The sequence below is a fragment of the Molothrus ater genome, chromosome 4 (genome assembly GCF_012460135.2).
Source record: "Molothrus ater isolate BHLD 08-10-18 breed brown headed cowbird chromosome 4, BPBGC_Mater_1.1, whole genome shotgun sequence".
NCBI lineage: Eukaryota > Metazoa > Chordata > Aves > Passeriformes > Icteridae > Molothrus > Molothrus ater.
In genome coordinates this window covers 12133586-12146741 of record NC_050481.2, presented here as the reverse complement: position 1 = coordinate 12146741, position 13156 = coordinate 12133586, and the positions used below count along the sequence as shown (strand labels likewise).

Sequence of the window (13156 nt, the reverse complement as noted above, 5' to 3'; positions counted from 1 at the left end):
ATGTCATTTGCTAATTTTTTTTTTATAAAGCTTGGTTTTAGGTCCAGTAAAACAAAAAACTCAAATATAGTTACAAATTAATTAAATCAGCAGGTAGATAATCCATAGCCAATATGCAAATACAATATGCATGACTTTTTTGGAACTGAACTTAATTGCCATACTATATAGTTAGCAACCAGCAACTTAAAGTTTGTTAAGAAAACAAACACCTTATCTCTACCAACCACTAAGTTGCTCTCTAGCTGGCCTTTCATTTTCCTTGCAATCACTGCTGGGATTGTGATTTCCATGTGCAGGGCCAGGAATGCCCAGCCAAGCAGGGCTCTCCAACCTCCCCCACGCCTAAGAGCGCACTGAATGCCCCCGAGCCGCCGCGGCACGGGAACAAAGCCCGGCACACAGAGCCCGGCTCCGGCCCAGCGCCTGGTTCGCGGCGCTCTGGAGCGGTGCCACCTCTGGCTGCCACACAAAGACAAGAGCCACCAGGCCACGCAGACACAAACCAAGCCGTTTGTAACGCCTGCGGCACTTCAGACTGAGGCAGATGTCACTGCAAGAGTCTCTGCTTTCCTCCTTTTCCAAGGCATCTTACACATACAAATGAGCAAGATGAAGCCCATCTCTTGCCTGCTAGCAAGAGCCTACAGTCTCACTCACCCTCACATCAGAGCATAATTCACTGACCATTTCTTCCAGAAGCATGATTAGAATTAGAGCTAAAACACTTAATATGAATAATTAAGAAGGATTTTCATTATCTTACTTCACTGTCTTTAGCTGTTTGCAAATACTGGCACATGTTTAAACTCCATACCAAAGGTGCATGCTGAGATACAGACTTAGCCAGTCTAAGAACAACAGGGGACCAGTAACCTGTAACAGCACAATATCTGAGATCCGACCTGCTTACACCAATGAACAGAATTATAAGCCATTTTAGGCAATAATACTTGCTTGGCACCTGCATGGGGACAGGCAGTTCTTGAATGTCTACCTGGTACATGCTGAATATATTTGAACACTCCAAATTGCTTATAAAGCATCTCTCAAGACCTTGCAGCACTTCTGTGCTTGGGATTTCAAACTTCACACTGTAATATTTGACAGTTTAAAAAAAAATACACTTAAATTTCATAAGTCTAAGCAGCTTGATAATTTTAAATAAACAAGCTAGGCTGCAATGGCAACAGATAGCAAAATCAAGATGATCAAAATCATTTAGTATCTCTCATACAACTCCCATGTTTCAAGAAGCCAGTCAACAGTGGTAACTCAGAACAACACAGATATTTATTAAACGGACTGATCTGGAAACTCAGGGGTCTGGGGAAATCTCAGAAAATGCAAGTGTTAGGACTCAACTACCACCTAAACGCAAAGATGTCCTTGAGCAAAAGCCTCCTCTTAAAAACACAGCCATACAATTTGATGTCAGTTTAACAAAAGAGCAAATCATGAGAAAAGCATAAAATGTTTAATGAAGAAATCAAATATTTGAAGAAAAGCACAAAGCTGGGAGGATAATACTGTAAAGTCACACCAAGATGGATGGAACTCAAAGACTACAAGACTAGGCCAAATAAAATGCAGCAAACTACTTCTTTTGAGTTGCCAAAACAACATAAATTTGCTTTTCTATCTTCAGATTGCCTAAGACAACTCTGGATAGCTCTTTCTGGGATCAAATACTCCTCCTGTTGCCTATACAAGTTCTCAGAATGTAAAAGCCAAGTGACAATTCACCTAAACTCAAGTTAAAGGTCTCAATTCTATAGATGCAGACTGTGCTACTGAGCTCTACCGAGACACAACAGCAAGGCCCAAAGAAAACCATTATTTCATTTGCTTTTCTCCAAACAATTAATTTTCCTGCACATCACACAAACCAGACCCGACCCCCATGTCTAATGCTGACACACGAAATTTCATTCACTCTTCCTATTCTAGTCTCATTAACTCACATTCAGGTCAGGTTCTTATACAGACACGTCAGCAGAGTAGAATATAGTGCCTTACATTCTTTAATGATCTATTTGCTCTGCACCACTCTCATAGTTATATGCAAGTTAATCATCCAGAACAAGAAAAAACTTGTTCAGCAAGAATTTCTCTAAATAAAAGCACATTCAGTTTTTCAACCAGCAAGAATTGCAAAAGAACATAAGAAAATGTCATATTAATCACTCACTTCCAAAGCTATTTTTTGTTTCATAAGAAGCAAAACGCTGCAACAATTACTCATTACAACTGCTACTGAAAGACAAGATGCACAGATAAAAATCACAGCCAGAGTAACAAATTTTTAAAAATTAGTCAGTTGAACAGAACTGGAACCAACCAGGAACTGGACCATCCCTATGTTTTGGCACATGACTGGTAGAGACTTGCCTATTGAAATTTCTAGGCACCACAGGAACAAATCCACCCATTTAAATAACATGCAAGTTTGGAAGGAAGCCAAACATACCCATGACTCTGAATAAAATCTCCTCAAGCCTGTAACATCAGAATTCCTACTTAGTTTTGCATGTGGCAATTAAGGCACAGCATGTTACAGAAGGGATGAGGAAGAAGCCATCACAGAGCCAGGACGTTCCAAACTCTACCTGTATCTCTTGTACAGACTCATATGACTCGGGGCAAATCCCTTCATCTTTGTTTCTCCATCTCTGGAGTAATGGCTCTCCAAGAGCCATGCCACGCTCTTTGCAGCAAAACCAGCTTTGATACCTCTTGAAGAGTAAGATAAAGACTGCTCAAAGATGTTCACCCTCACCTGAGTCTCTATAAATCAGTTCAGCACTTTCACCACTAGCCTCAGAAGCAGACCTAATGATCAGCAAGACTAAGGGAAGACTCTTCTACCTTTACAGGGAGAACACTCCCAAGTGTGCCAATTTTCAGTTCCACTAGACAAGAGTGCTTTAACACGTGATGCTCAAGGACAAAGCAGCATGTTTCCTGCTATCAAACCAAAATAAGCATTCCTTATTTCATTTTGACAGTCACCTAGGATCAAAGCTGGGGTTTTTTTATTGCCAGTTGGCAACCTTCATCTGTCTACTTTCCTCAACCCCTGCCTCTGTTCAGAGACCCAGTTTCACAGATGAACCCACCCATACCCAAGACATCCCACTGGAACCAGAAAAAAGTAACCAACCCAGACAAGCGTGAGCAAGGAACATGCAGATGTGGAGAGGAAGGGAAAGGTTCTTACCGCCTTAACCAGGAGACAAACACTGAAGGAGACTGAAATCCATTCCCAAGACAACCAGGGAAGCAGGAGCAGGGCAATTCATGCTCTTTTCTCGTCAGCAGCTAGACAGTGATGCAGAGAAACAGAGACTCCCCTTGGCGGAGAGCAGGGGTTTCAGGATCGCCACACATCTCCATCCACTGGAGGAGAACACTCAGGACAAGTCATCTCTGCCTCAGCACGACAACCGAGCAGCAATGACGTGACCTGCACCAGGGCACTGCTGCTTGGCACCACTGGGACCTGCCACCACCCTCAGACTGCCAGCTTCAGGCATCACTAACAGGCAAATATCCCAAACACATCAGGAAGCAGCTGTTCATCCAGCACATGAACAGTTTTTAAACTAAGCCCATGAACACAAATGAAGAAAAGCTTGCATTCCCTAACAGATGCTTGCAATTCTAAGGGTTTCTTAGGAAAAGGACGGCATCTGACGCAATCAAGTTACAATCAGGCCAGTGACTGACCCTGCCTGTGCTCTGGGTTAGTCCCCAAGGCACCACCCAACTCTCACACTGCCTTTGGCAGGCACAGAGCATTCATAGTGTCAGTTAACACAGCTCAGCTTACAAACACCAATTCCTTCAACTGCGGCAGCCTGCTTAGCTAGAACATTACAGAGGCAAAAAATAGCTACAGCAAGCAAAATATAGCACAAGGTTAAGGTATTCAGAGAATGAAGACAAAACACTGTAAACCAAAGCAATGCCAGAGACAAGCAGCACAACCCAGCTGAGCATCTCCAACACCTCCCCTCTGAACCAGAGGTGACATCCAAAGAGCATATGTGCACACTTACAGAGCCAACCAACTTCCACAGCTGGAAGGGCAGCTGAGCTCACTCAGTTAACATGCTTATGCAATACAACACGCTCATTCTTTTTTCCCTGCTGCCAAAGCCAAGTGTGCCAGTGACTGTGCTGCTCCCTGGACACTGAGCCCATCCCTGGTATTAACTTCTGTTCTCCATGCACAGAACCACTTCAGGAACCATTCCCCGTGGGTAACATAAGGGTTACTGACTGACAGCTCTGCTACCACACTGACAACAGCCCAGAGAAACACATACTCTCTTCCAACAATTACTGGCTCCTAGTTAACCTAGGTCTGAAAAGGAGTTCTACTGTTTTTATCCAACCATTTTTCTTTTCCATGCTGACATGCCAGACACTGAGATTTAATTTAAAAAAAAAGTCCGTTAAACCAGTAAAACACACAAAAAAAAAATTAAGATCCTGCATAGCCTTTTTAAAAGCTATGCCATGTCCTTCTCAGACACAGCTAACACAGCCTCCATTCTCCCATGCTGCCTTATCCTGTGAGGGTGTCCAAGAGCTTTCTCCAGCAGCACATCTGCACACATACCCTCCCCTTAGGAATACTGCAACATTAACATTCTTTATCAAAATGCATCTGCAAGGAAGAAGGCAAGTAGATGGTACACGCATTGGCACATCTGTTTTTCCTCAAAATTTGGCAAAGGAAAAATGGCTTGAGTATTTGTGTGATATTAATATGACACTGCTAAAAACAAAGTTCCTTCTCCTGTAACCATCTGACTCTCAGCCACTAGCCTGAAAACTTAGCTTGGAATTACTAGATTCCCAAGTACTTCCTCTTCACTTAACTACTGCAGGCCACACAAAAATTAAAGGGACAACATCCTCAAGAAAGACCATAACTGTGTGCCGTTAACAAAGGTGTAACACCACCCATCCATATACACACGATGCAGGAAGGAGTGTCCACAGGGCATGCAAGGACTAATAACTGGATAATCAAAGAGCATTAGACCACGTGCCCTAAGAGCTAAACTTGGCCCTGGCTGTACAATAGATGCCTTTATCGGCCTACAGATGTTTCCCAACCTGTCCCTTTCTCCACCTGTGTCCCAGAGGCACACAGCAGCTCTGAAGAGCACAGCAAGACGAACTGCTCTGCCCAAGTGCCACCGCAGTGCTCAGCACACCAGATGTGTGACAGATGTGGAGCTTCATTCTGTGTGCCACATTATATGAAAACAGACATTTACCTGCATGACAAGGGAATGTGTAACACAAGGATCACATACAAATCCCCAAACTGCTTTTGGTTTGCCTGCTCATTACACTGAGCACAGCTCCATGCTGTGCTAGCCAAACAACGCTCTTTTTTTTCCATGTGAGCTCAGGAGGTCCCAAGAAAATCCCCACACAGACAACACAGGCTCCCCATCTTTCACCACGCAGAAATCAAAAGCTGGTCTAGGATCTCAGCACCTGCCAGTCTGCGGATACACTTGATGTAAGGCAGCTGTGACTATTTTGGGGAGTGTAGAAGAGCTTCACGTGTATTGTACTATGCTTTCAGCCAAAACAAAAGTCAGTTTCAAGTACTCACTCTGCTTTTTCTCCCTTCTATCTTGAACTGGAACAAACCATATCTGCTACTCCATTATTAGCAAAGCAAAACTGTTTGAGACAGAATAACAGGCTTGACCTTTACAGTCATGTGCAAACAGATTCAAAAATGTTTCACTCTGAAAAAAAAAAATCGACATGACCAAACCAACTCAAATCCCACAAGTTAGCTTTCCAGACAGCCTTCCAGCTCATAATCCACCTAAACAACTGAACTAGATTACAACTGAAAATAAAACAGCAGCTTCCACAGAGCAGCAAGTCACATGCAATAACCAAACTAGCCAAGACCAGTACTGTACATGTCACCTTGTCCCATAGGAGAACACCAGCACACCCCAGCAGAAGTAACCCTGCACTAGGTATAGTATATTCGTAACACCTGCCAAAGAAATAAGCTCTCCCAGAGTTAAAAACTGGGGCCAAACCTCGTGGAAACACTTGGAAGTACTAGAGTCCACAGATCCATTACAATGGCATCTCTCTCTATTTATCTCTCCAGAAAAAAAGAACAACAAACAAGCCCCACCTTGAGAGGAGATGAAGCAGTATCAGCTGTACAGCAGCCTGCTTCCAAATTTACAGAAGCTGCTGGAGCTGCAAATCCTCACAATGCCTTGCTCTGGGGACCAAAAATGATGGTATAGGAAGTTAATTGAGGTGGGGATAAACAAAGGCCAATAGAAACTTATGCACAACACAAAATTTGTTTATTTGGATTACCAACTGAACTGCTATTGCTGAGACATAAGGTCGAAAAAATAACAACCACAACAGAATATTCAAGACTACCCCAATTTCAAAAATGGTTTGGAAGAACTTAAACAGCATGACTTATACAAATGCACAGCACAAGAGCTCACAAAACAGGACCTGGATTCCTCTCAATTAAGGCTACATTTTTCTTAGGCCTCAACTAGAACAGCATGAATGTAAGAGGCAAACCAAATCATAAGAGTTATCAAGTACTTACAAAGACTACACACCAAGTAGGACAGTAGAACTCACAAGCAGCTCATTCCTTCACTGGTGTAAGACACTGGAGGAACAGTTGACTGGCTCAAAATAACCAGGTGGGAACTGTGTGGGCTAACAGGGTGAGCTCTGCAGGGTGAGACAGCCACTGCTCCTCCCCTGCCCCACACTATAATGGTCTGACTGACTCCCTCCCTGCCCCAAAATGGCATCGACTGACCCATGGACACACCCAAAATGGCAGCAACTGACCCACGGCCTGCTGAGAGCCCCAAAATGGCACTGACTGACCCACGGCCTGCAGCAACCCAGACCTGTTGAAAGGTTTGGTCTGGGAGAAAGGCAAGCTGACCCCCAGAGCAGGTAGATGGGGAGAGAGCTGCTGACCCTCTGTGGGTTGATGAGCAGTTTGTTACTGAACCTCCTGGGAATTTGGTTGTTTCTCTGCATACCACCTAGAAGGAATCAAGCTACCTTCCCTATTGAGAGGCCCCTTTTCACAGAAAACTGTGCTTTAACCACCATATTTACTAAAAAAAGCAAACATTCTATTACACAAACATGAACTAATCAACTTGTAAGTACTTAATGAAGTACCTAACAGATGAACTTCACACCACTTGAGTGGCCTTTCCCCTGCCTCTCTAGCCTTAGACACAAGGTCACTTGGAAAAGCAATGCTCTCCCACGTCACAGCAGCAGAGGCTTAGCACCACACAGACCCGGACTCACCGCTTTATCAGCCTGGACAACAAAAATAAACCACTGTACCCACTAGCACACCACTTCTTTCCACACACCCCAGGGCAAAGCAAAGTCAGAGCACAAGACCAGCCAAGTGTCGTGTTCACTCTTTGCTGTCCAGAGCAGAAGAGCTGCTTTGCATCCCCTCTAGGTACCTCTGAGGGCTGGGGCACAAAACTACCCAGGTCTCCTTCAAGGAGCCTGGCATCTCACCTCCACACTCCTCAACAATCCACTGGCTGGACAGAGTGTGAACCGCTGGGGGGAACACTACACAGCACTGCTTCATTTTGGTAAGATGCAACAGCATATGCCCCACAACTCCATTAACCAATTCTGAATGAAAACAAAAAGCAGATGATGACCATCTTTCCCCATCCACAAATCAGCTTGCAAACCTATCTAGTCAATTTTGAGAAGGAAGCTGGAGAATCCTCTGGCCTTTTCTTTAACAGCTGTAACTGCCTCTTTTTTGCTTCAGCTGCACTTGTTAAAACATACCCATATAGTCAATTACAACACTTCCCATAATCTCTTTGGTCTGCTCCTGGTACAAAGACAACTTAGAGCCTTGCAAAGCCTATATTTATTCAGTTTCACCATCTCAAGCCCTGCCAAGCAATAAAGACAGTAAGACAAATGAGCATCTTGCAATGCCTACCTTTATAGCAGGCAGAAAAATCACTTTTACTGCAGCTATTAAGCAAAAAGGACTTAGTGAAGTCCAAGTCAAGACAAACAACTAAGCAAGTAGTATCACTATATCAAGCCACAACTTTCCATCTCCTCCCCATGTAAGACAATATTTTGACAACTTGCTAATTTTAAGTTTCATTTTCACTCTTCACAACATAAGCTGTTCTGCATTGACATTTGAGATAAATTTTTAAGCATGTTTCATACTTCACCACTTCCAGTTTGCATCAATTTCTGAGGTATAAAGTCTTTTTCAATACTGGAGTTCCCATAACTGCAGTTCCCCAAACACCACCTCAAACTTTCAACAGATAACTCCCCGTATTTTTATTAGATTTCACTTTCCCAACTTGAGCTGCATTGCAAATACTCTGCTTCAACAAAAAGACAGACAAGGCCTTCACTCTGTCTCAGGCATTTATTCCACATATTTCTACCTTACTCTCAAAATGGACAGGAATTAATTTTCTACATCAAACCTTCAGCCAAATTAACTGCTTTTCCCCCCATCTCTGAGAAATAAAAAGTAAAAATACATACGCCCATCAAACAGCATACTGACCACTAGGTTATGGAGGCCAAGAAGTCATCACAGAACAGGTGTGTTTAGAACAAAACAAACCATCTAACAGCCTAACGACTACAGCTCTTCAACTTCACACCCTCTTTAGTCAAAAAGATGCATTTCCTTTAGATAGCATTATACTTGATTCAGAACAACTGGATAATAATGTGCCACACTTCTGCCTTTAGAACACTGCAATAAAACCATTTTGTCAAAGACTACAGAAAAGCATCTGGAGGGCAATACCTGCATCAACATGGGAAATCTACGCCAAGATCCAGCCCTGCAACCCAGGAAGGTCATTACAACCCCAGCTTTTCAGTATCACTACTGCCAAGTCCTCCAGTTCCCAGGAACCCCAATCCTCCACAATGCCAGGAGCTGCCTTCCTAAGATTACTCAGAGCAAAAGCTGGAAAGAGGGTGGGGCTTAAACAGCTTGCATAAAACAGACATATCATGCTATTAATTCTAATAGCTAATAAAAACACAATATACCACACCTCTCCTAACAGAACACTGTATCTCCTCTTAAACAGATTTGTTAAGATCTTTAGATTCGTTAACTGGATCTATCATTAATGCCTCATAACACAAGCTCTAACTTGGATGGATATTAGCATCTTAAATGCTATTTCATCAGCATGAGTAATAGGAACTACCTGACAAGTTTACAAGCTTCAGTTAAACTCAGTTTACAAGCTTCAGTTAAACTTTCAGAAACTGAAAGAAAAAATTGCCTTGTGCAAAGAGGACAGGAAAAAAAGTTTTCTCCTCTGCCCTCCCACGAGAAAGAATATTAACCAGGGGATTTGTAAAGTGTTCAGCATTAGTTACAGGTAGCAGTATGACTAATGTAACAGCACTAATACACAATTCTTACTATTAATTGCTACTGAGGCAAGGGATTGATTGTCAACGAGTTATTCCCGGATAAAATGCTATCTCCTGAGCCATAAAGCCTGGTGTCAGTTAGGTGCACGCGAGTGCCACCCGGACACTCAATCAGAGAGCCCTTCCCCCGGCACATACCTGCGGCACACACACACACCCTGTCACACACAGCCCAGCTGCTCCCGGCAGGCAGAGGAGCTGGGAGAGCCCGGCCCCTCCTATTTTCCCAACCCTGCACTTGTGCCACCTGTTCCTTTCTTATCCTCCAGGCCTCTCCCTACTGACCCGCTCCAGGCACAGCTTAAAGACTTTTCTCAGGATGCAGCAAAGTTGCACTGCCCCAACCCTTATCAATTCTCGTCCTAAGCATCTATACTCAAAATACCACATAAAACCTGAAGAATAAAAAAAGCAGTAGAAAACATCTTTCTGACTCAAAAGTAGGAAGTTAATTCACACAAGAGTCACGTGTTAAAACTTGGACTTCCCCTGGCCCCCAAGGGCTGTCAATTTGTTTCTGCCAGCTACAGAAAGGAAAAAAAAAAAACCATAATCTGTAGTGATTCTAAACACAGAACATTATGAGAAAACTTTTAATTATGTGCTACACTAAACAAAGCACTATAAAATTTCTCTCCTCTCCACTACGTACGTTTTCTGTGACACCACCTCAATTTGTTCAAGAGCCTATTGTCTTTTTTTTTAAAGTCTCTATCTTGCTAGCCGCACAGCCAAGACATGACCTGCTGTCAGACCTTCTTCCAGTGACTTGGAAGTAGCTCCCAGCAAGGCCAACCGGGTATGCAGGTGGCTAATTCCTGACACCATCTTCACACCCAAATACAAAACACTGCATTCCAAATATTGCATACCAAATCCACTTTTCTATGAAAATCATTCCTAGACAGCAATGAAAAGCTAAGTGCCACTTTTGTGTTCCCAATTAGCGATATTATCTGCATGCACTTGCTAAAACCACATCTTAAATCGCCACCAAGAAATGCATAAAATCAGTGAAAGTTAACTAGTATACTTACACATAAATACACTTACATACTCTAAGCAACACACCGATGAAATCGACAGAGATATATCATTTCACCCACAACATCCCAAACAGTGCATAGTAAACATTCAGTAACTATGAAAAATACAGAACTAGCCCTAAACTCAGTGACCTGGGAAGCAAATTACCCTTTACACATCACATCAATTACCAGCTCTGGAAGACGAACACCGCACTGTTTCCCACATACAGAGCAAAACTCAAAAACGGCTCTTCTGATAGTGTCCCATGCCAGCACCTAGTGAAGCAGCACAGCTGAGAAAGTCCAGCCAAACCCATGGTTATAAAAACGCACACAACTCTTCCTTCGGTCCCAGTGGAAGTCCGACGACACCAAGTGCAAGTTCACCACAAGAAGCACAAGCCGAGCACCCTGCAGCGAGGGGAGAGGCTCCACAGCACAATCTGCCAGCACTGCACTTCCACCCGTGACCGTGACACCAATCTGCTGCCTTACACCAAGAAAGACCAAGAATTTTATTTTGTCGGGTTTGTTTGTGGTTTTTTTCCCCTCACCGTAGGGGGCAAAAGCAAAACACGCAGCTGACAGAGGCGCCGCTGACACCTCACCGCGCCTCACTCACCCAAGGCACCGAGCCGGGGAACTCCGAGCGCCCCGACGAGCCCCTGGCCCAGGGAGCGGCCGAAGCAGCTCAGCCCAAAGCCCCACAAGCCGCTCCCCGCGGGCGAGCGACTCCTCGGGGCCGGGAGGGCCCGGCTCCGGCCCGTACGCGCCTCCCCCGGCCCGCTCTTACCTTCGGCAAGCGGCTCCTCTGGGGTCACCTGGTACCGCCCCACCGCCAGCGCCCTGCCCAGGGCCACGCCGCTCCCGGAGCCACTGCACGCCGTCCCGCCGCCGCCGCCGCTCCCCTCGGACTTGGGCATGCGAGAAAACTTCTTCATGGCGAGCGGAGCCCCAGGAAGAACCGGGCAGGAACCGGAGGCAAGCGGCGGCCAGGGGGTGCCCCGCTTCACATGCCGGCCGCGGCACTCGCTTCTCCTCGCCCGCCGCCGGCTCCCGAAAGGGAGGAGGAGGAAGAGGAAGAAGGAGGAGGAGAGGGGGAAGGAGGAAGGAGCAGCCACAGCTCCGGGCGGCCGGGGCGGCTGAGGGGACGCCGCGCGCTGTGCCGGGAGCGGCCGCCCCGCCGGCGCGCGGCCTGACGGCGCAGGCGCAGCCCTGCCCCTCACGAAAGTACCCGCCCGGCCGGAAGTGCGGCCGGCGCTGCACGTGCTGCGGGAGCGAGGCGCGAGCCCCCCGCCCTCCCCCCCCCCCCCCCAGTTTCCCGCTCGCGGGGCGCCGCGCGCTCCCTCAGGGGAAATGGCGGGAGGCGCTGAGGGGGACGTGCCCCGGGGGGACACGCACAGCGCAAAATCCACCCTCAGGCTGGTCCCTCGCCACCCTCACGGCGTCCGTCGTGCTCCGCCAATCCAGTCCGGACCGGGACGTGCCCTCGGGAAGGAGTGTGTGGGAAGCAAAGCGGTGTGGAGATGGTGTGGTAATGATCGCAGTGGTAAAAATGGCTCCCCACTCCCGGACCTGTGGAGCCTCTTGGGTCTGTGGAGTGCTTCGAAAGAAAACCTCAGGGGGGTGGTGGAGTCCCCTTTTCTCCTCACCTGGCTGCTTCCTGTATCACCTGCTCGAGGTGACCCAGCCCTGGCAGGGGAGCTTGACTGGATGATCTCCAGAGGTCACTCACAAACCTAACCTAAAAATCTCTTTATCTGGGAAACGTGTGAAAAGTGTTGATGACGGGTACAAATGCCAGTGGTGTGTCTCCACCTATGCTCTGTGCAGAGGTGTGAGGGTGACTGAAAAGAAGGGGTGGGACAGGGCTGAAATGATGGGTCTAAACAGGTAGCCATCAGCAAGGAAATTTAATACGTACATTTCCCCTCTGTTGAAGTATACTGACACTGACAAAACAAACCAGGGAATTTACCACCACTGATTCAGAGGCTGATTTCACATGGGAGTCCCTCTCCTGCCCTGTACAAATAAAAATGTGGTACTTGTGTGGTTGTTTTTTTTTCCTAACCAAATGAAAACATATACAGTAAGACCAAAACTGGTAAAGAACACTCTATCAGTTGTTGTTGTCTTATTTCAAATCTCTCATACCTTCTTGGTGATTTCTCATGGGCAGCTCCTTGCAGCACTGACTCCTTCACAGCACAGCCAACAAACACCAACTCTCTCCTAACCCACCCTTTTGTAGCACTTGGCTTCTTATTGGACACAGCTGTGGCCTGTTAAGGGCAGGCCTGTTCCTAATCTTTGGTGATTAGTACAGTTGCAACTCATCAGGTGTGAGACTGCCTTCTGCATTTTTTTCTTACATTCTATCCCTCCACAGTCACTCTCTCATAGGAATGAATGAAGCTAGATTTTTGGTGTTAGCAGTGGTAATTTAACAAAACAACCTTTCCCACTGAACAGGTAAGTTTTGGATGGATATCACTTACAGCTACTGGTTCAGTAAAAATGGAGAGGTCTGAAGTACAAATCTTTGGGATGATGTTTTGGTAACCAAATTAGTTTCAACTTAACTGTGTTAC

General features: G+C 45.7%; 1 protein-coding gene across 6 annotated transcripts in view; it reads right to left on the bottom strand.

Moving 5' to 3' along the window:
* Positions 1 to 11744, bottom strand: part of BMP2K (BMP2 inducible kinase) — a 49291-nt gene extending 37547 nt beyond the window's left edge. For 4 of the 6 annotated variants that reach the window (XR_004980122.2, XR_004980123.2, XM_036382224.2 and 1 more), the window contains exon 1: positions 11356 to 11744. Coding sequence is in view for 4 of the 6 variants with exons in the window: in XM_036382224.2 (XP_036238117.1) it covers positions 11356 to 11503 (148 nt within the window). In the remaining 2 variants the exon portion in view is untranslated. The remainder of the gene's footprint in view (positions 1 to 11355) is intronic. The other 2 variants (XM_054514682.1, XM_054514683.1) reach the window with 2 other exon arrangements.
* Between the last annotated feature and the right edge of the window lie 1412 nt (positions 11745 to 13156).